Source organism: Macrobrachium nipponense, chromosome 8, assembly GCF_015104395.2.
Source record: "Macrobrachium nipponense isolate FS-2020 chromosome 8, ASM1510439v2, whole genome shotgun sequence".
Taxonomy (NCBI): Eukaryota; Metazoa; Arthropoda; class Malacostraca; order Decapoda; family Palaemonidae; genus Macrobrachium; species Macrobrachium nipponense.
Genome location: NC_087203.1, coordinates 37,604,119 through 37,627,804, shown reverse-complemented (window position 1 = coordinate 37,627,804; position 23,686 = coordinate 37,604,119). Strand labels below are relative to the sequence as shown.

Below are 23,686 nucleotides of genomic sequence, written 5' to 3'. Positions count from 1 at the left end.
AAATACTATACTTCCTTACAATATGCGTTTTAAGGTAGGCCACATACTATAACATATAATTTTGTAGGCCACATTCTAAAGGTAGGCCACATACTTTAACGGTACCACATAATTATGGAACTACTGTTTTCCATGTCTCCTACATAAGGATAACTATTACTGAAATGATCAAGGTATGAAGAAACGAAAATTAATGTGGACGAAGCGGTCTGGGAACTTTTATAACATCTCTTCAGTCAACAGAAGAAGAAGAAGAAGAAGAACTAACAACAACCCAAGACAAGACGTCTGTCTAGTGGACTCTGTAGGACCCGACATCCCAAAATCAAACTTGGTTCGTGTATGTAGCTACAGTACATTCTTCAAATACTGGCAAATGGTTCTTGCTTTATTAAAACTAAAATGAAAGTCGGTTAGTCACAAAGAACAATGCAGTAGAGTAGGGAACTGAGAAACAATGTCCGTGGACGTGGCTTAGGCCTAAGCGCAGGCCTACTTTTTACGCTGTTACTACCTAAATTTTATACTAGCTAGTACCTATATTAAGGCCAGTGGTGGCGTTAATTCGAATGCTGTTACGTCTTTCAGTAGTCAAAGTTTGGTAAAATCAGCTATTTATGGGTTGGGTGTAACCATAACTAAGTGAATTCCTATTCAGTACTAATTGTTATTCACCCAGCCAAACCACCTTAAAATTAGGTAAGTTAGGCCTACTTATTGTTAGCTAATACAGGTCTGAATCGGGTAGGCTAATAACTTGGTGGACAAACAGAGTATGGTAACCGTAGAGGGCTGTGTTAATTTGCAATTCTAGGTAGGATAGAAAAATTACATACTATTTTTTGGGTAGATCTAGGGTACCTATCCGCGGCGGCCCAGACTATGGCAGTTGCGGTTTTTCTATGCAGTTTTACCTCCTGAACAAGAATTTTAAGTAATATTAATTCGGACGACTGTAATTAACCCCCAGGGGCCAGTACTAAACACGGCGAAATAGCTACATTGGACGCCCCCAATCCCTAATGGATGTCGTACCCACGGTTACGTTTCTTGCAAGGTAATTCTAAAGAATAGTTCTGCACGAACTGCAAGGAACGTAACCGCGGATACGACATCCACTAGGGATTGGGCCGTCCAATGTATTTTGCCGTTTTTAGTACTGGCCCCTGGGGGTTAATTACAGTCGTCCGAATAAATATTACTTTAAATTCTTGTTCAGTAAGTAAAATAATATAGGAAAACGTCAATTGCCATAGTCTAGGCCACCACGGATTGCTTCTGTAGAAATATAATTTTTTGGGTGTGATAAACATAGGTAGGTAGGACATACATCGAGCTACAAATTTCTTTTCCAGTTCTTGTTGACATTCGAGTACCCTAGTATTACTTTCTAGTGATGCATACCGTATGATTATTGCAGATTTCCATACCACAAAATGTTAAATATTTCAGTAGGTTACAGGCTACAAGATATACTTCAGTTCTTAGCCAAATTCCTGAATCATACTATATTTTTTGGAGAGGGTTCATTTTGTTTTTATTCACTTTTAAATATTATTGTTGCAGCTGATACTTGTTTTTCTGTTTTCCCTTTTACCTTCTCCCCATATCCAGTATGTAATTATTTCGGACCCCAGTAGGGAACGTGGGATTTGGGTTGGAGAAAACAAAATGATTGTAGAACAATTATGCATAGCCTATCCATTGTAATCACCCAGAAATTTTTAAAGCATGAAAGTGTAACAAGAACAAAAATGGTGCATCTTAACTTTTCACAGACTAACCTAATTAAGGGTACTCGGTCTGTATCTGGCTAGTGGGGCTTTGCATTCCTGGATCCCCCCTTACCCAACCTGACATAAAGTATCAATAAAGCCACAATAAAATACAACTCCTTATCTGGCCCAGGGGCCGAAGACTCCCATCCTAATCTGACCTAGCTCACCATGGATCCTAAAATTAAATTTTGTTCATGAAACTTACCTGTCAGATATATATAGCTGTATTTCCGAAGTCCGACAGAAATTAAAAAACTTACGACACACGTATGTGGGAGTCAGGTGGTTAGTACCCATTCCCGCCGCTGGGAGGCGGGTATCAGGAATCATTCCCATTTTCTATTCATAATTTTTCTGTCGCCGTGTGTAAACACAGTTTTCAGCACCTCCGTCTTGAATTTAGGAAACTTGGCTACTATAAGTACCGCCCCCCCTTTTTGATTTTTTGGTATCTTGACTTTTGGATCGGTGGCTAGGCACAGCGTTGATTGTGGATTTGATTGATTTTTGGCTTGATTTCTCTTTAAATAAGATGTCTGGTTCTAGTTCGGCTAGCGCCAGGTTTTGTACCAAGAGTGATTGTCGAGGTAGGCTACTGAAAGCATCAGTGGACCTCATACTTTGTGTAAGAGTTGCAGAGAGCATGATTGTATGTATGAAAGTCGCTGCAGGAATGTGAGTGTCTTTCTGATTCTGGATGGGAGAGCGTATGAGTCCTATCTGCGTAAGCTTGAACGGGATAGGTTAAGGAGGTCTTCCTCCAGGAGCGTTTCAGGTAAACGTCAGGAAGTTCATGTTTCTCCTACTAACCCTCCTTTAATCACTACTCCTAACCCTGTAGTGTTGCCTTCGGGCCCTGAATCAAGTGTCTGTGGAGGGTAATACCCTTACCACTTTATCTTAGAGTCCGATTCGTAATTTAGAATCTAAAGTGCTCGCCTTAGAAGGCAAAAGTGAAGGTGCAAAGTGCAGTGACAGTGCTCCTTCGTTGGTGGAGGGTGCGTCAGATCGGCCCCCATTTCGCCTCTAGGCCTAGACCGCTGCCTGGACTCCCAGGTTTCAGGGTGGATAGGGTGCATGTCTAAAGCCGCAGGAGGGTTACGGGGAAGCCGCCCACCGATCTGACGTTGCCTTCGGCAGTATCTGTTGACGTTACACAGACTGCCAAGGAAGCGTGCGCGTGCACGACCTCCTGAAAGGAGTGTTTTCTCTTCTTCAGGTCGGCATTCCTCCCCACGGCACAAGGGGGTGGAGCTCTCATTCTATTTCACGCCCGCTGAAAAGGAGCGTTAGGTGATCGTGACGCTTCACGTCCAGTTTTGGCTCTCGAGAGCGATCATCGCCTGAGAGTGTGTTCGCGAGCCTTCCCGCCACAGAAAAGAAACGTAAGGAGTCATCGGATGATGACTTTTGTTGAGCGCCCCACCCAGTCGCTCTCGAGCGCGTGCTACGGCAGTTTTCTTCTGGGAGAAGGAAGAAGGCGTCCCCTCGCCCCTCGCCTTCTCACAGGATCAGCCCGTCACCTGACAAGGAATCCTCTCCTACTGAGAAGATCCTGCGCTCTTTGCAGCAACATCTTACTGATGCTCTTGCTAAGAAAGGGACGCAACCACGTCCCCAGGAGAAAGATGACCGCTTCCTGTGAAGAGATCTAGAAGGTCTCCCTCTCCCTCTCCTCGCTCGTCTATCTCTCCACTTTCTTCTTCGCCTGCTAGAGTTCGTGCGGACTCCCCAGCGGCTCTCTGGAGAACGTGAAGATTATTTTGCTCGCTCGGGCGCATGAAGCGGTATTACCCGCTCGTAAGCTTGCGGTGCGAGAGCTTGATACTTTGCGTGAGCGCTTCGGTGCAAGTTCACGTTCCTGATGCTCGGAAATCGGAAGCCAAGCGAACGCCAGTGGCATCTAAGAGTGCACCAGCTGAAGCAGAGCGCGCACGAGATGTTAAGCGCGCATTAGTAAATGTCATTCGCACGCCAGTGGACGCCAAGCGTGCGCCAGTGGACGCCAGCGGCGCGCGAGTGGACGCCTCCAATCCCGCGCTAGTTGCAGCCAGGCGTGCGCCAGTGGACAGGCCATGGTATGCGCCAGTGGACGCCAGGTGTGCGCCAGCGGACGCTCGGGTGGAACGAAGATGTGGAGTTTCGTCCCAGCCTCCCACCTGTTTTGTGATGAGACTTTGCAGTTACTTCGGGTCTTAGAGATACGACCGGAGTTTCTTTTTAATGAGTCAGCTTTACCTTCCACTTCACAGCAACGCGCCTCTTGGAAACTTAGACCAGATGGTCTTGGTCCAGCCTATTTGCCTCCAACTTCACCTGTGTCGGATGCAGAGGTTAGCGACGCTTCGGTTGAAGTGGATGATGATAAACCTTGTGGCGGCAGTCTCTTCCGACTACCAGGTTTTTGACCCGCCTTCTTCAATCAGAGTTTGGAGAGACGTTTCACCCGGAAGCTCCTCGCTCTCCTCCTTCACAACTTTCTTCTTCCAAGATCAACAAGGTCTCGGCATTCGTCGAATGAAGAAGTCCCTTTCAAACTAAGAGGGCTCTTCGTAAGGTCCATGACTGGATGGAGAAAAGGAAAAGTCCCAGGGAAAGACTTCTTTTGCCCTGCCACCTTCGAGACTTAGTGGGAAGGCTGGCATTTGGTATGAGACGGGGAGAAGAGTAGGTATTAGACTTCCCTCGTCAGCCCAAGGAGACTTCGCCAGCATTGTGGATGCCTCGAGGAGGTCTCACCTGTCCCTCTTCGAAAGTTTCCTGGTCACTACGGAAATGGACTACCACCTTAAAGGCCTCTTTCGGACGTTAGAGGTCTTCAACTTTCTAGATTGGTGTTTGGGAGTTCTGGATGCCAAGTCTAGGAGTTCCGACTCGATTAGTCTGGGGGAGCTGTCCAGCGTAATGTCGTGTATGGACAAGGCCGTCGAGAGTGGTTCGGAGGAGCTTACAGCCTCCACTTTTGCACAGGGCTCTTGAAAGAAGAGATCCCTGTTTTGCAATTTTACAGCTATCTGTTTCTCGTTTCTCCGTCACAGAAGCAGACTTGCTCTTCGCTCCTTTTCGGATCATCTCTTCCCCCAGGCTATGGTAAAAGACATTGCGACCAGTCTTCAGGAGAAGGCCACGCAAGATCTCCTCGCACAATCTTCAAGGAGACCTGCGGTTCCTTCGTCCTCGGGAGTTTCGATTCTCAAGAAATCGAGCCCTTTCGGAGGTAGTTCTTCCTCGAAGACCAGCCCCTCGAGGAAGAGGCACGTCCATAGGCAGAGCCACTGCGCTGGCCAAGACAAGAAAAGTGAAGCAGAAGTCCTTCAGTCACCGGTTGGAGCCAGGCTTCAGCTTTTTTTTGCGCAAGCCTGGGAAGAGAGAGGTGCGGACAAATGGTCCGTGGACATCTTAAAGAAGGGTTACCGGATCCCGTTCTGAAACCACCCCCGCTGTCTACGACACCCAGGGGACATGTCTCCTTCCTATCGGGGAGAAAAGCAACAAGTGCTTTACGATCTGTTAGATCAGATGATCGTGAAACACGCCGTAGAACAGGTCTCCGACTTGAATTCCCCTGGATTTTACAACAGACTGTTCCTGGTGCCAAAGCAGTCGGGGGAATGGCGACCGGTACTCTATGTCAGCAACCTGAACCTCTTTGTCATCAAGCAGAGGTTCAAGATGGAGACACCTCAGTCAGTGATGGGAGCCTTGAGACCGGGGGATTGGATGGCTTCACTAGATCTCCAGGACGCGTATTTCCACGTCCCCATCCACCCCCAGTCCAGGAAATACCTGCGGTTTGTCCTGAAAGGAAAAGTGTTTCAATTCAGGGCTCTCTGCTTTGGACTCAGCACTGCTCCCCATGGTATTCACCCTACTGATGAAGAACATTGCGAGGTGGCTTCATCTTTCCAATGTCAGGATCTCTCTCTACCTGGACGACTGGCTCGTACGAGCCTCCTCGAAAGACCGGTGTCTGGAGGACCTTCACACGACTTTGGCGTTAACGAAGTCCCTGGGGCTTCTGGTGAACCTCGAAAAGTCACATCTGACCCCTTCTCAGTCTTTAGTCTATCTGGGGATTCAGATGGACTCAGTGGCTTTTCGGCTTTCCGTCCCAGGGGCGACAACTAGATTGCCTAAGCAAAGTGTCAACCTTTCTGGGGAAGGAATCATGCTCGGTGAGGGAATGGATGAGTCTGCTGGGGACCATTTCCTCACTGGAGAAGTTTGTTTCCCTAGGGAGGTTGCACCTCAGACCTCTTCAATTCTTCCTTGCCGACAATTGGAAGCACCAAAACACTTTGGATTCGATTCTGGTATTATCAGAAGAGGTAAAGGAACACCTAAGATGGTGGACCGACCCTTTGAAGCTCGCAGAGGGTCTTTCCCTCAAGCTTCAGAACCCCGACCTAGTGTTGTTTTCCGACGCGTCTTCCACGGGTGGGGAGCAACACTGGGGGGGGGGAAGAGAATGTCAGGCACCTGGAGAGGGGAACAGTGTCCTTGCCACATAAACCTCAAGGAGCTGGCAGCAGTTCATCTGGCGCTCCAGTTCTTTCAGAACGAAGTCTCCGGCAATGTGGTGCAGATCAACTCGGACAACACCACAGCCCTGGCATACCTCAAGAAACAGGGAGGAACCCACTCTCGATCCCTGTTCTTCCTTGCAAAGGAAATCCTGTTATGGGCGAAGGCACACGACGTCTCTTTACTGACGAGATTCATATCGGGTAGAAAACGTCCGTGCAGATCTGCTCAGTCGACAAGGTCAACTTCTGCCGACGGAGTGGACTCTTCATCAGGAAATATGCCAGAGGTTGTGGAAGTTATGGGGATGTCCTCTCGTAGACATCTTCGCAACTTCCAGGACAATGAGACTCCCGCTGTACTGCTCACCAGTTTCTAGACCCCAGGAGCAGTAGCAGTAGACGCCCTTCTTTGGGACTGGACGGGACTAGACGTATATGCCTTTCCCCGTTCAAGATCCTAGGGGAAGTAATAAGGAAATTCGCGGCATCAGAGGGAACGAGGATGACTCTCATCGCCCCTTCTGGCCAGCGACCGACTGGTTCACAGAGGTCATGTCTTTTCTAGTAGACTTTCCGAGGACTCTGCCTCCGTCCAAGGATAGATCTACTCAAACACCCCAGCCCCACTTCGAGAGGTATCACAAAAACCTCTCGCTCTGAGTCTGACTGCGTTCAGACTATCCAGAAGTTGGCCGAGCGAGGGGTTTTTCAAGACCTGTGGCGAAAGCAATCGCAACGCAAGAGACCTTCTTCTATTGCCGTATACCAATCCAAGTGGGCTGTTTTCCGGAGCTGGTGCAGGAAGAAAGACATTTCCTCCACCTCTACCTCTGTGAGCCAGATCGCAGACTTCCTTCTCTACTTGAGAAATGAAGTTCGCTTAGCGGTACCTACGATAAAAGGCTACGAAGTGTGCTTTCTGTAGTCTTTAGGCATAGAGGACTGGACTTAGCCAACAACAGAGACCTTCATGATCTTCTTAAGTCTTTCGAGACTTCAAAGGTACCTCAACCAAGAGTCCCTTCTTGGAATTTAGACATTGTTCTAAAGTTTTTGATGTCCAGTAATTTTGAACCGCTCAACTTAGCTTCGCTTAGAAACCTTACAAGGAAGACCCTTTTTCTAACTGCTCTGGCGACGGCGAAGAGAGTTAGTGAGATCCAGGCTATAAGCAAGCATGTTGGTTTAAGAACTCGGATGCGGTTTGTTCTTTAAGCCCTATGTTCTTAGCAAAGAACGAAAACCCGTCCACCCTTGGCCCAAGACATTTGAAATCAAGGGTTTTTTTTTTTTTTTTTTTTTTTTTTTGTGTACATGAACTTCCCTGACAGATATATACTTAGCTATAGTCTCCGACGTTCCCGACAGAATTTCAAATCTCGCGGCACACGCGACAGGTAGGTCAGGTGGTCTACCTTACCCGCCGCTGGGTGGCGATGTACGAACCACTCCCGTAAGCTTGTCAGATTTTCTCTGTCGCGGGAACGATAACAACTGTTGTCGGTTCCTCTCGATAGTTTTTTCGATTCTCGCTTGCCTGGAGTTAATTTGGACTTCTTTTGGTGACGTATTCGCTTTGTTTGGCTTGGTCATACGCTGATTGTGGACCGGTTTTGATTTTGAGTTTGATTTTCTTTAACGATGTCTGATCTAGATCGGTAGTTAAAACTTCGGTGTTGTTTAGGGTTTGCGTGAATGAAGGATGTAAGGTGAGGTTGCCGAAAGCTTCGGTAGACCCCACACGGTTTTTGCATGAAATGCAGGGGGAATGATTGTGCGTTTTGCTAACCCTTGTAGTGAATGTAAGGGATTGAATGAAGAAGAATATAAGGCTCTCTCTTCTTATGTTAGGAAGTTGGAACGTGATAGAGTGCGTAAGGCTTCCTCCTAGAAGTTTCTAGCAGATCTAGAATGAGTGAGTTGGATGTGGATCCTAATAGTACTAACGTAGAATTAGAACCTTCTTCCCAAGTTGCAGCCCCGGCTCCCCGCACCGAAGCCGGAGATTCGCCTTCGGAGGCGGCAGCTCTGAAAGCCAAGAATCGTTCTGTGGATCAGAAGATTCGTCAGTTGGAAGGTAAGGAGAGTGTTAGTGATCAGTGCAGTGTCCCCAGTGTTGTGGAGGGTGCGTCTGACCGGCTCCTTAGTGCCTCTAGGCCTAGACCTCTTCCAGACTCCCAGTTCCATGTGGAGTAGGAAAGTCGAAAGCCGCAGGAGGGCTAGGGAGAGCCCCCCACCGGTCAGGCGTCCCCTCGGCAGATCCTGAAGTACGCTCCCAGGCTGCCTCGGATCGCTACAAGAGGAGCTCCTACGCCAATGCTTCTCCTCTTCGTCGTCTCCCTCTCCGAAGAGAGGTTGGAACTCCCCGGATGCGTCGCGCCCGTTGAAGAGGGCTTGGAAGGCTCCCTGCAGTCCTTTGGTCTTCTAGTCCGGAAGTTTTCCCGGCGGAAGAATCGGCGGTGGAGGCGAAGAAACACAAGAAATCCTGTGATCGTTCTTCTTCTCGCGCTCCGCGCTCGGCGCCTGCTTCCGCGAGGAAGAACTAGAAGATTCTCCTACGATAGTACTCGCGGGACTTCAAGCTCAGATCACGGCGCTAGCAGACTCTCTAGCAGTTAGATCACGTAGGAAGAAGGACGTTTCTCTTCCGATCAAGAGATCTAGGCGCCGCTCTTCAGAGGATCGTTCTCCTTCATATGGGGAGGTTTCGTATGAAGGTGGGGGCTCGCGTGAGCGCCCTCGCTCGCGGGAGCGCCCTCACTCGCGTGAGCGCCCTCGCTCGCCTGGCTCTCTTTCAATTTCAAGGCGCCAAACATCGGTAGGACGCTCTATGGAGAAAGAAGTTTTTTCTCCAGATTGGATTCCCGCTTCCGGTAAGCGCACTGCACCTGCTCATTACGCGATTTCTTCAACTCCCTCGCGTGAGACTTCTCCTCAGCAGCCTCAAGATTATAGAAGGCTCCCTTATACAAGTAGGCGTTCTTCTTCCAGATGTCACTCTCCTCGAGTATCGGATCGTGACTTCTCTCCTGACAGGCATCTAGAGTCTGGTAGGAGTCGTGTGCATGATAGACGGCATACTGTTAGCCGCTCCCCGCAAGGTAGGCGCCAAGAGCCTACTGCACATAGCTCTCCTAGTAGGCGCTCGTCCTCTTTTAAGGCGTCATACTCCTGATTATTCTCCTAAGGGCAGACAACAAGAGTCTTTCAAGCGCCCTTCTCCGTGTAGCGCTCTCCCGCTTCTAGGCGCACTTCTCCTGACCGTTTGTCTCTTGGTAGGCACCAGGAATCCCGGAAGCGCCCTTCTCCAAGTAGGCGCTCGTTAGTTTTGAAGCGCCCTTCTCCTGAATGTTACCCTCTTGTTAGACGTCAAGAGTCTCGCAAGCAGCCTTCTCCTAGTAGGCGCATTTCGCCTTCCAGTCGAACTTCCGTTGATCGTACGCAACTGGACAGGTATGAAGAGCCGCGCAAGCGCTCTGCTCTCGATAGGCGCTCTTCTCCTGGCAGCCGCTCGCCTCAGGATAGGTGCATAGAGTATAGTAGGCGCTCGCCTCCTCGTAAGCGCCCTGCGGATGTTTCCGAGAATTCTCGGAGTAGGAGCCCTACCTCTCCTTCGGCTGAGATTCCTTATACCTCGAAGAGGGAGTCTCATCGTAGACTTCCCAGATCTTCTCATCGTTCTCCAGTGGATGTGAACTCTTCTAAGAGAGGGCGTTCTCCAACCTCTCGCTCACTCCTGCTAGGATCCCTTCGTCACCTAAGGATCTTCCGCGCTCACCTCGACAAGACGTCCTAGAAGGTTCGGATGAGGAACCGAACACTTCTGCTGCTGTCTCTTCTTACAAGAAGCTTACAGAGCTACTTTTACAAGTTTTTGGGGATTCCCTTACGCCTACGGCTCCTCCTTCTCCTCACTCACTTTTTCAACGGCGAAGACAGCGAAGAGTTCTTCTTGTGTGAGGATGAAGCCAACTCTTTCTATGAAGAAGGCACTGAGGAGTTTTTGGTTCCTGGATGGCTTCCAAAGAAGAAGGCGGGGAAAACGATGTTCGCTTTTCCCTCCTCGAGTTATCATGGACGCGCTGGTTTCTGGTAACGAAACAGGAGAGCCCTTAGGATTGGGTCTACCGTCTTCGGCTGATTCGGATTTTTCGGCACTGGTAGATTCGACAAGGAGAACTGCCCTTAACTCTGCTAAGACGACTTGGGCAATGAACGAATTGGGATCATTTGCTCAAAGGTATGTTTAGAGTGCTAGAAGTCTTTAACTTCCTTGATTGGTCGTTTGGGAGTTCTAGCCAAGAAAATTGAAGTGCCAGAGTCAATTTCACCAGATGATCTTATGTGTGTTTTGTCTTGTATGGACAAGTCAGTAAGAGACGGAGCGAGTGAAATCGCCTCCCTTTATGGGCCGGCATCGTGAAGAAGAGGTCGGTTTACTGTTCCTTCTTAACGAAGTCGGTCTCCCATGCTCAGAGGTCTTCTTTGCTGTTTGCTCCTCTGTCTACTCAGTTGTTCCCGAAACATCGATGCAGGACATTTCGAGGTCACTTTCGGCCAAAGCCACCCAGGACCTTTTGGCACAGTCGGCAAGAAACCTCGCCCTTCTTTCCCTACCAAAGGCTAAGAAGGAAAAGGCAAGTGTTCGAGAACCCTTTCGAGGGGCATCTTCATCAAGAACCTCTACGTTTTAGAGGTCGTAGACCTTCAAGAAGGGGTAAGACTTTCGCCAAGTCTGTTAAAGCCCCCAAATAACTTGCAAGTCCTTCAAACAACGGTGGCGCCAGACTCTTAGAGTTTGCAGAAGTCTGGGCCCAAAAAGGGGGCGATCCTTGGACCCTTTCTATTTTTGAGGAGAGGTTACCTCATCCCTTTTCGTCGAAAGACCTCCCTTGACGACCATCCCAAGGGAACTGACGGCCAGGTACAGAGACCCCATCATGAATCAAGCTCTCATCTAGCAGTAGATCAGATGCTGGAGAAGGGGGCTATCGAACTAGTGACAGACCATCATTCATCGGGCTTCTACAACCGCCTTTTCCTAGTTCCGAAGTCCCTCAGGGGGATGGAGACCGGTGTTGGATGTAAGCGCCCTGACTTCTTCGTAGAAAAGAAGAAGTTCACGATGGAAACGCCTTCATCAGTGCTGGCAGCGCTTCGTCCAGGACTGGATGGTTTCCTTGGATTTCAGGACGCTTACTTCCACGTACCGATCCATCCTTCTCGAGAAGTTTCTCAGATTCATGAATGGGGGGGAAAATTTTTCAGTTCAGGGCTCTGTGTTTTCGGCCTCTCGACGGCCCCTCAAGTGTTCACGGGGATTTTGAGGAATGTGGCTCAATGGCTTCATTTGAAAGGGGTGAGGATATCCATGTACCTCGACGATTGCTAATAAGGGCCATTTCAGAAGATCGTTGTTTGAAGGACTTACAAGTAACTTTAGAATTGACGAAGGCTTTGGGACTTCTCGTCAATTTCAAGAAGTCATCACTAATTCCCGAGCAAGAGTGTGTGTATCTCGGGATACAGATGAACTCTCTGAGTTTTCGGGCTTTTTCCCTCGCAGGAAAGGATAGCCCGAGGATTCGAGAGAGTAACAACCTTCTTAGGGAAAGAAGTAGCACAGTGAGGGAGTGGATGAGTCTGCTGGGGGACACTCTCCTCTCTGGAGCAATTCGTTTTCCCTAGGAAGGTTGCTGAGGACCGCTCCAATTCTTTCTTCATCGGAATTGGAGTCGTCGTTCTCAGATTTGACGTTCTCCCTGTCGTTATCCCAGGACATCAAGAGACATCTCTTATGGTGGACAGATCCAACCTCTTTGCGAAGGGACTGTCTCTTCAATCACAGACCCACCCCCAACCTGGTGTTGTTCTCCGACGCTCGGACATGGGGTGGGGTGGCAACTCTGGGAACCAACGAAGTGTCAGGTACCTGGGTGGGGGACCAGGTAGCCTGGCACATCAACAGAAAGGAGTTGATGGCTGTGTGGTTGGCTCTGAAGGTTTCGAGCCCAAAGTCAGAAGATCGGTAGTGCAGGTCAACGCGGACAACACTACAGCTCTGGCATACATCAGAAAACAGGGGGGGACGCATTCCTTCTCCCTGTACGAGACAGCAAGAGACCTTCTTCTGTGGGAGAAGAAAGAGGAATCAAGCTTCTCACCAGGTTCGTGCAGGGAGAAAGGAATGTAAGAGCAGATCTCCTCAGCAGGAAAGATCAGGTCCTTCCCACAGAGTGGACCCTTCATCTGGATGTATGCCAGAGCCTGTGGAAGTTATGGGGCAGGCCACACATAGACCTCTTTGCCACGTCAAAGAACAAAGCTGGATCCTTACTGCTCTCCTATATCGGATCCAGAGGCAGTAGCAATAGATGCTCTTCTTCTAGACTGGAACGGACTCGACGTCTACGCGTTTCCCCCCTTCAAGATCCTGGGGCTAACCATCAAGAAGTCGTAGAGTCGATTCAACGAGAATGACCTTAATCGCTCCCTTTTGGCCGGGCCCCAAGAATGGTTCACAGAGGTACTGGAATGGTTGGTGGACCTTCCAAGATCGCTCCCGCTAAGGAGCGATCTACTCAGACAACCCCACTTCGACAGGTACCACAAAATCTCCTCGCTCTCAGTCTGACTGGTTTCAGACTGTCCAAAGTTTGGTCAGAGCGAAAGGCTTTTCAGCGACAGCTGCTAAAGCAATCGCAAGAGCGAGGAGACCTTCCACCTTGCGTGTATACCAGTCAAAGTGGGGATGTCTTCAGACGTTGGTGCAAGAGGAAGAACATTTCCACTTCCAGTACCTCTGTGACCCAAATTGCGGATTTCCTTATTTTCCTCAAAGAAGAATGTCATCTGGTTGTGTCAACTATTAAGGATACCGCAGTATGTTGGCGGCGGTATTTCGGCATAGAGGCTTGAATATATCCGATGATAAGACCTGCATGATCTTATTAGATCATTTGAAACCATTAAGCGTCCTCATGTAGTACCGAACTGGAATCTAGACGTAGTCCTACAATTCCTTGGATCGTCTAGATTCGAACCTCCTGGCTTAGCCTCTTTCAAGGATTTGACGAAGAAGGCTATCTTCCTTTTGGCCCTAGCTACAGCTAAGAGAGTGAGTGAGCTCCAAGCTATTGAGGGCAATGTAGGGTTTATTTTGGAAGATTCTATGGTGTGTTCGTTTCTTCCAAGTTTCCTGGCAAAGAATGAAAACCCATCACGTCCTTGGCCCAGGAGCTTTGAAGTTCGTAGTTTATCTTTTCTAGTAGGGGTAAGAGCCTGAAAGAACTCTTTGCCCTATGAGAATTATGAAGTATTTCCTTAGAGGAAGGAACAACTTAAGGCTAATCAAGAGGTGCTTTGGTGCTCCGTAAAGGACCCACTCGGCCCATGTCGAAGAATGCTCTTTCCTTTTTTTCTGAGAAGCCTTATTACAGAGGCACATGTTGCCTGTAAGGAAGATCATTTTAGACTACTGAAAGTGAAAGCTCACGAGGTGAGAGCCATCGCAACTTCGCTTGCATTCAGAAAAAACTATGTCTGTGCGGAACTTGATGGAGGCGACTTTTTGGAGATGCCAATCGGTTTTCGCAAACCACTACCTACGTGATGTAAAATCACATATGATAAATGCTTCGCCTTGGGTCCTTTCGTATCGGCGGATTCGGTGCTGGGGCAGGGAGCTGAAACTTATCCTGTGTAAATTTTTTCTATGTTACCCTATATTTTATATTGTTGTTTTTTGGTTGTCTGCAAAGAGGTTGCAGGAGGCACCCCTTTTTGTCGTAATATTAACCCCTTTGTATTTGGTTAGGTGGTCTGGTGGGTTTTGGCTCCTTGCAGAGGTAGTGGTAAGGATCTGTTAGGTAAGCGGACATGGTCCCTCTAACAGCATCCGACTTGGATTCTACCACAATAGGGGATCACATATCCAGTGGTAGATCGAGAGTCTTTCAGCATCAGGTCACGTCCTAGCTGTAGCTCTCCAGGCAATGCAGACTCAGAGATAGTATCTATGAAGTCTTCATCCTGAAAAGGTGAGAACCAAGGTTTTTATAAGTCCTACAACATTAGTTGTTTCCCGTTCTTACCTGTATTATTGAGCTGTCTCTTACCCTCCACCAAGGGTGCCAATCAGCTAAGTATATATGTCAGGGAAGTTCATGTACAAAATGATATTGTTAAACTACAATAAAGTTTTGTACATACTTACCTGGCAGATATATACGATTAATGGCCCACCCAGCCTCCCTCAGGAGACAGGTGGAAGAGAAAAATCTGACAAGCTTACGGGAGTGGTTCGTACATCCGCCACCCAGCGGCGGGTAAGGTAGACCACCTGACCTACCTGTCGCGTGTGCCGCGAGATTTGAAATTCTGTCGGGAACGTCGGAGACTATAGCTAAGTATATATCTGCCAGGTAAGTATGTACAAAACTTTATTGTAGTTTAACAATATCATTTGACAGAGATCGTGGGTAATGAGCCAGAGAGAGTCCTGTCCCCTGTCAGGGCTCTCAAATTCTATTTAGACAGAACGAAGACTGTAGAGGACCTTCGGGCAACTTGTGGTGCTCGGTTAAGAAGCCCGATCTTCCCATGTCCAAAGAACGCGCTTTCTTTCTTCTTGAGAGACAACCATTAAGGAAGCTCATTCCACATGTAGTGATAGTGACATGAAGCTTTTTTAAAGTGAATGCCCATGAGTGAGGAGGCTATTTCGACCTCGATAGCCTTTCACAGAATATGGCACTCAGTGACATTTTGAGTGCCACATATTTGGCGGAGCAACTCGGTGTGCGATTCACACTACCTGCGGGAGGTGAAAGCGACATGACGAACATTGCTCGTCGCTTGGACCATACGTCGCTGCAGGACACTTTTTGGGGGCAGGGAGGTAGCACTCATCCTTTCCTTTAGTGGGTTATATGAGCTTTTAATTGTGTGTGTTTTTTGGTTTGTGGGGTTGACCGCCCGAGGCGGATCTCCCTTCTTTAGTCTAGTTTAGTGGTATACCTTTGGTATACTAGGCCAGGTGGTTTTTTACTTCGTTGCCCTCAGTGTATGTCAATGGTCTAGTCACATCGTGGTCACGCCCCCCGTTGACAGGTCATCTTGAGTGCACCAGCTATAGGTCTCTACCTCGCTGGCAACTCTTATAGCACAAGCAGACTTACGCGGCAGTAACCACGAAGTCAGCTATGCTAACAGTAAGGAATCAAAGGTATCATTTATCTGCATATATATGTTTCCTAAAATCTTCTATTCTGTCTACTCCCACCACCAAAGGTGGGATTCAGCTATATATATATTCTGACAGGTAGTTTCATGAACAAAATGATATTGTAATGATACAATTAATTTGTTTTTTTCATACTTACCTGGCAGATATATAATTAAGTACCCACCCACCTCCCCTCAGGAGACAGTGGAAATAAAAATTATGAATAGAAAATGGGAATGATTCCTGATACCCGCCTCCCAGCGGCGGGAATGGGTACTAACCACCTGACTCCCACTACGTGTGTCGTAAGTTTTTTAATTTCTGTCGGACTTCGGAAATACAGCTATATATATCTGCCAGGTAAGTATGAACAAACTTAATTGTATCATTACAATATCATATTTCAGTAGGTTACAGGCTACAAGATATACTACAGTTCTTAGCCAAATTCCTGAATCATACTATATTTTTTGAGAGGGTTCATTTTGTTTTTATTTCACTTTTAAATATATTGTTGTTGCAGCTGATAACATGTTTTTCTGTTTTCTCTTTTACCTTCTCCCCATATCCTGTATGTAATTATTTCGGACCCCAGTGGCGAACTTGGATTTGGGGTGGAGAAAAAACAAAGAGATGATTGTAGCACGATTATGCATAGCCTATCCAATATTGTAACCACCAGAAATTTAAATTTTTGAAGTATGAAAGTGTAACAAGAACTAAAATGGTGCATCTTAACTTTCACAGACTAACCTAATTAAGGGTACTAGTCTGTATCTGGCTAGTTGGGCGTTGCATCCCTGGATCCCCCTTACCCAACCTGACATAAAGTATCAATAAAAAAAGCCACAATAAAATACAACTCCTTACCTGGCCCAGGGGCCGAAGACTCCCATCCTAATCTGACCTAGCTCACCATGGATCCTAAAATTAAATATTTTCCAGTGTTGCGGTAGGATTACTGAGCTTTTCCAACAGAAATGCAGTCAAATTGAGCAAAATCATGTCAATTATTATAACCATATTTCAACAGTTTTAGAATTCCCCTTTTTTAAGTAAACAATTACAGTGGTCCCCCCGTATTTGGGGGGGGGGGATGCGTACCAGACCCCCCGTGAATAGTTAGAATCCGCGAATGTTTGGAACCCCTATAAAAATGCTAAAAAACAGCCTATTTTGTTAGTTAAAACTCAAGAAAAACCCACTAAAAATTTTCATACATGGTTTTTTTAAGTTTTATCATAAAAAGTGCATTTTATGATGAAATTCATAAAAAAACCAGGAATTTGTGGATATTCATCATAGAAAAATACCGCGAATTTTCCGCGAATAATGCAGGGAAACGTTCCCGAGAGAAATCCGCGAATGTGTGAGTCCGCGAATCTGGAGAACGCGAATACGGGGGGTCCACTGTACCACCCCTTATTCTAAAATATTTGTTGGCTTAAGGGCCCCATACACTTATCGATTGTCTGAACAGTTGTTGTTATCGACAAAGGCGCACACTATTCCGACAGTATGAATGCTTTACACACCGATTTCATTTTGAAAGATTTTGTCTCGGGAAGACATGACATCATCTCTCTAGAAGAGACGTGCGCGATAGCTTTATATCGACATATAAACACATACATTGAATGACATGTGTATGACAGACATAAGTTGCAAGCCAGCAACCTGGTTATGACAGATTCCACGGAGATTGTTCAGACCAAGAAACTCCGCCCACTTTTGCTTTCAGACAAACCCATACGTAACGTTTTTGCGAATGATACAGACAATCGTTCAGTGTACGGGCCCCTTTAGTCTAAGATGTGTTGTACTGTTTAACCATTTTGTAAATTGTTAGACATCTGTCAAATGAATTTTTTTTTAACTTACTATTAATACATGAATATCAGAGGATAGACTTTTTATTGCCATATCTTTTGGTTTTGTGTTTTTAGGAATCATTACATATGGGAACCAGGGTAAATAACAAAAGACTACACTAGAAATATAGCCTAATTTACCTAACCTGACTTGGTAGGTACTGGGGACACTTTTACTTGTGATCCTACAAGGGCTAACCTCCCATATAATTTCTTATCATATGAATAAGTTGTTACACTTAAAGATGTTCTGTAGCTGGTTACTCATAAGTTCTGAGTTCTGTCAATTTCCCTTTCAGTGCTGAATGATCTCATAGGTCACAGGACTTGCCCTTTGGCCTAAATTCGATATTCTATTCTTATTCAGGTGACTAATCTCTTTCAGGAGTTTTGAGGATAGCAGTCAGAATGAATAGGCAATGTGTACTTATCAGGAGCCTTGAGAAGAGCAACAGGATGGTTGTGGCTACACACTTGGCCATAATCAGAAGTATGTGTCTAGCATGATTACACTTGACAGACATATTCACTTTGTGCTGTCTGTTAAATGTGACGTGATTTTCTGGCAAATGACTTTGGATGATTTATACTACCTGATGTGAAATATTTCTGGAGAACTTTTCATTTGACCACTAATCTGGAACTTTTATTCACTGGTTAGTTCTTATCACTCTACTAGCACCTGAACATCTCAAGTTGGTGAGGGTTACTAGGCTTATAGACCATCAGCATCATTATCTTAAAGAAGTACCACAATATCACGTTACCCATCACCTGAGGTCCTTTTCTTTCCTCGGTAGTAAAGCTGTGGAACAGTTGGTCGGTTAAATTGTCAGCCTTATGAAATAAGGGGCCCTTGCCCAAAGACAGCCCATAAGTTTGGTATAGAGTTAAGGGAAATAAGAAGCCTGGTGTGGTTATCTATATATTATGCACATTTTTTATATTCAATTTGTTCTGTAGGAGCTTCCTGGTTGTCACTGGCCTCTGATTGTGCTGTGTACTGTAAATACAGTGTGACCATACTACAGAACTACCAATAATGTTGTTTGAACCCAAATAACGTGGACTTTTAAACCTCTATTTTTACTGAATAAACTCAAAATATCATCTAAGTGTCCCTTTTCTAGCAGCCTTGCAGGTAGTAGCTGGAGGATTTTGTGAGCCTGCCTTAACTATAGGCCTTACATAACACCTTTAGGATGTATTGAAGGGTCTTTGAAGCATCTATTCAGCTCCAGCTTTAATGGTTTTTGCCTTTTAATTTTTATCCATTTCCTTTGGATTTTTGCATTTACCCGTGCAGCTTTTTGAACTACGTACACTGCTCTGATTTTCACCCCTCATTCAAGAGTAAACCTTTTGGATAACCTCTTGACAGTACAGAAACATGATTTAGTAATAAGACCTTCAGCCTCATCACTCATTTAATGCTATTCAAAGTACATACTGTACTGCATACAGTAAAAACAATAGTGACAGCAAGGCCATTCACTTGTTTTAATTAGCCAATGAGAAAGTTTAAACAAATGTGATTGGTTTATCAACTAAGGTTAATGACTATAAAGATATTTGGGAAGCAATGGTTTGTGTTTATGAAATGTTAAAATTTAGTTCTTTTATGTCTTTATATAGTTTTGAGTAATTTTTGCATTAAGATTTTTATCTTTGTTCATTCATATACCAATATAAAGTTTCATGTCTTAGTTACTCTTGTATTTACCTGAACTTTGTATTTTTGAAATACAGTTCCTGAGTATGTAAGACACTTTTAAGTCTTGAAAGTAAAAATACCTAACAGGTCACTGTTGTAATTCCTCATCAAGGAATTACAACAGTACTATACCACGCCTGGAAACTCAGGCGTTAAATTTTTTATATGTTGGATTTTCAAAAGATTCTTTTAAAAGCCAGAATTACCATTACTGTAATGATAGCTAAATATATAGTGAAATTCATCCTCATGTACCTTGTGGATAGTAGTAATTAATTTTTCTGTATCTTTTCAGGTGTGTGTTAGTGGAACACTGAAGATGTGATAAAGGCAATATTTCTATAAGGGTTCCTTTCTGTTGCATTTGCCATTGTAAAAAAAAAAGGGATTAACAGTAGTGTTGTAATGCTGTAAAAGTGATAAAGAGTGCTTACAGAAATTCCTTTGAATTGTGTGCACTTATTTCCATGCATCATTAGTCATTCGTCATGTCACTTAATTGTTATTTGCAAATTACTTTTAGATTGTTTAGTATGTTGCGTACTATTTAGTTTATGGAAAGTTTAAGTATGTATTGTTTATTGGTCATCCATAATATTATTGTATAGAAAAATAATGGATTTGTATATCTTCAGTCGTTTCTTATATATAATATACCATTACTACATTTAACTCGGAATGTTTTGAATTTATTATATATTGTTATAGGATGTGTTTGGTTATCCAGTTCTGTTTCATTAATGCAACGACAGTTACTTGCGTATATTAACCTTTAGCAGTTGTAAATTTGTAAAGCTGGCTAATACCAGAGATAATGCTAGGTGGTTAATACCAGTGATAATGCTGGGATACTTGTTAAGATGGTCATTTACAAATAGTGAGCATGTCTTTGTTGCTATGTAGTTTGAGTGAGGATTTTTTGTAATTTACTGTACTTAAAAAGAGTAATTCATAGTATTTTCTGCATAGATTAAATACTAAATTTTTTAAATTTTAAAGATGGAGCTGGTAGAATGTGAGGCAATCTTTGAAGAAAACCCCGATGTGCCATTTCAGTGCTCTCTATGTGGGAAGGCCTTCCCGGAACAGGACTCCCTTGAAAGCCACACTTGTGCACATTCCAACGAAAAGGTTTATGAATGCTCAGTGTGTGGTAAACTGTTTGCTCGAATAAGATATCTTAATGAGCACATGTTAATTCATTCTGGAGAGAAACCTCATGGTTGTTCAGTGTGTGGTAAAAAATTCCGTCTGAAGAGCACCCTCAGGCGTCACAAACTCGAACACACAGGCCAAAAGCAATTCAAGTGTGAAATTTGTGAGAAAACTTTTGCATTTTCAAATGACCTAAGGATTCACACAGTAGTTCACACAGGAGAGAAGCCTTTTATTTGTCCTATATGTGGTAGTACATTTAGTCAGAAGAGTTCTTTAACAAGACATTTGGCCAGGCATTCTGGTGAGAACTCTTTTGAATGTCCTGAGTGTGGCAAGTCATTTACCCGAAACAGTAGCCTTGAAGATCACATGTTGAATCATACAGGTAAGAAAAAATTTGAATGTTCAGTTTGCAAGAAGTGGTTTAAACGTAAAAGCTCTCTCGGAAGACACATGCAGATACATTCTGATTTGAAACCATTTGAATGCTCACATTGCGAAGAATCATTTCCAACTGCAGGCCTGTTAAAGTCTCACATGGTTTGTCATAGGCAACTACATTGTGATATTTGTCAAAAAGTCTTTAAAAATACAAGTTCACGTAAAACACACATGCTAATTCACATTGGTGAGAAAAAATTCCAATGCAGCGAGTGTGGTAAACATTTTCTTCGTAAAGATTTGTTGAAAACTCACATGATGATTCATACAGGTGAGAAAAATTTTCCCTGTCCTGAATGTGGGAAATTGTTTGCTCAAAGTGGTGACATGAAAAAGCATTTGGTTGTCCATAGTGAAAATAGGTCCTTTGTTTGTGAGGCCTGTGGCAAGTGTTTCAAGCACTTAAGAAGCCTCCAAAATCATCGCCTTACCCATTCTGATGTGAAACCATACAAGTGTTCTGTTTGCGAAAAGTCTTTTACAAGGAGAGCTGGTGTCAAAAAACATGAGAAGTTACATTCTAAACGTGGTTATGCAGCCCAACATCGCAGCACTGATAATGATTCTGAAACGTTGCAAGATGATTCCGAACAATCTAACAATGATTCAGACGGAGGATTTGAGGAGAGTCATTCAGAGCATTTAAATAGAGAAGATGGCTTAGAAGTGGGACAGTCGACTCTAAATGATAGTCCTGAGGATACAGGTGATGAAACTGCTAAAGACACACGTAATTGGAAATGGACGCATGAAGAGAGTGAAAAAGAAATCAGACCTTCAGTTGTAAAAGAGGAAGTATGTGAGAAAGATGAGTGGGAAGAAAATTACATTAACATTGACTTAATACAAGTGAAAAGTGAAAATTCAAGCTGATATTTGTTATTTTAATGGAGATATTGTGAAACTTCTTAATATAGCTAAATTATTACTTCCATAAACCTTTATTACTATGGGCTTCAGAGACCTTGCAAGCACGTTTTTTGGCAATAACTCTTAACGAACACTCGTATCAGAACGAGATTTTGCCATAGTGTATTATACCCAGTGTCGTAATTTATAAGGATATCGTGAATCACTAATTATAAAGAATATAGACACTTGTCCTTGTACCAAGAGGCAAAAACTCCATTAGCCAGAAATGGATACGAACACAACAGTAAAAAGCCCTGCCTACCCTCACCTCACCGCCGCCCCCATTCCTTCTTTATTCCCTTCCTCTCTCTCTTCCCTTCTCTCTCTGAAAGTTGCTTCAGTAAACTTATTTTGTATGATTTTTCTATATCTCAATCTATCTATCTATCTATCTATCTAATAATATACATTGTTGTATATATCTAACGATCCAGTCGGTTGTTAGCTGCCAGTCGACTGATTTATTTATGCATTTAACCCCTCTCTCTCTCTCTCTCTCTCTCTCTCTCTCTCTCTCTCTCTCTCTCTCTTCTCTCTCCTCTCTCTCTCTCTCTCTCTCTCTCTCTCTCTCTCTCTCTCTCCTCTCTCCTCTCTGTGGTCTCTGTGGTAGTGGTACCTACTGTAAATGGTTATTAGAGTGAGAGATATCTGAATGTATGGTGGAGCATTAAAATGATAGACACCATGATTAATGTTAAAGCAACTGTTATACTTGTGTTTGGTTACCTTCTTCGTAATCCTCATGTGGACTCAGGGTATCAGCAATATAGTACTTATATTACGAAGGTGAAGAAGATATGGCCACCACGGAATTTAACTGTCGGCATGGTTGCAGAAATTCGTTTGTCATGCAACTTTTCAACTCTTTTTAGCCTTCAGATTGGTTTGAATAGGTAACTAGTTATAGTTACTCTGTGTTACAAATAAAAATTGAACCTTTCTATCAGACATTCCTTAGAGTCAAAACTTCGATTATACTGATGCACATATAACTGTCGCTTTACCATAAATCATATTGTCTATCATTTTACTGCTCCACTATACATTCAGATATCTCTCACTCTAATAACCATTTACAGTAGGTACCACTACCATACACACACACACACACAACAGATGAGCAGTTCAATGAGTAAATAAATCGGTCAACTGGCAGCTAACGACTGACTGGATCGTTAGCTATATACAACAATGTATATTATTAGGTAGATAGATAGACAGACATATAGATAGATAGAAAAATCATACAAAATAAGTTGACTGAAGCAACTTTAAGAGAGAGAGAAGGGAAGGACGAAGGACAGGGATGGCGGTGGAGGTGGGGGAGAGGGTAGGCGGAGCTTTTTACTGTTGTGTTCGTATCCATTGCTGGCTAATGGAGTTTTTGCCTCTTGGTACAGGGACAAGTGTCTTTATTCTTTACAATTAGTGATTCGTGATACCCTTATAAATTACGGGACTTGGTGTAACACACTACAGCAAAATCTCGTTCTAATACGATTGTTCGTTACCGAGTTATTACCAAAAAACGTCCTTGCACTGTCTCTGAAACCCATAGTAGGTAAGCCTTAGTTGCCATCCATTGCATTATTTTTTGTCTCCTAGCAAAAATTGAAGAGAAATACATGCTGCATCTTAACTTGGAAAGCAGAGTTTCCTTTAGGCTCATTACCGTACTGTACTATTGATTTGCCAGCATTCTATTATTATTATTATATTATTATTATAAAGGATTAGTTTATCCAGATTCTAACCAGCCCAAGATGACCAACTCTATAATGTTTCATCATAGCATTTTTTCTACCAGTTCGAGCTATTAATAGTAAACAAATACTACTCCATTCTTGCATTTACAATTGCTAGTTGAAAGTTGAATGAAGGCATGACTTCACTTAGACCTGGTTACCAATGTGCCCCAAAGGAAATACCTAATTTGCCCCCTTGGGAATACCACCTGCAGCATGCCTTCTGCTGTGCACCTTGAGTGGTACTCACTATGTTTTGCAATTCCTTTTTAATTCTGCTGCATAATTTCTGTCTTTTTACCTTTCATCCCATTC

The 23,686-nt window shown here is 44.4% G+C and overlaps 1 protein-coding gene across 2 annotated transcripts; it reads left to right on the top strand.

Annotated features, from left to right (window-relative positions):
- Positions 1-38: 38 nt before the first annotated feature.
- LOC135222678 (gastrula zinc finger protein XlCGF46.1-like) lies at positions 39-21,725 on the top strand. 2 transcript variants are annotated; one of them, XM_064260842.1, is made up of 2 exons: positions 39-334; positions 19,411-21,725. In XM_064260842.1, exon 2 carries the CDS (start codon positions 20,115-20,117, stop codon positions 21,585-21,587), a length of 1,473 nt encoding a protein of 490 aa, XP_064116912.1. In that variant the 5' UTR covers positions 39-334; positions 19,411-20,114; the 3' UTR covers positions 21,588-21,725. The 2 variants fall into 2 exon arrangements, with proteins under 2 accessions (XP_064116912.1, XP_064116913.1); XM_064260843.1 differs by having other exon boundaries at positions 39-338.
- Positions 21,726-23,686: the final 1,961 nt, after the last annotated feature.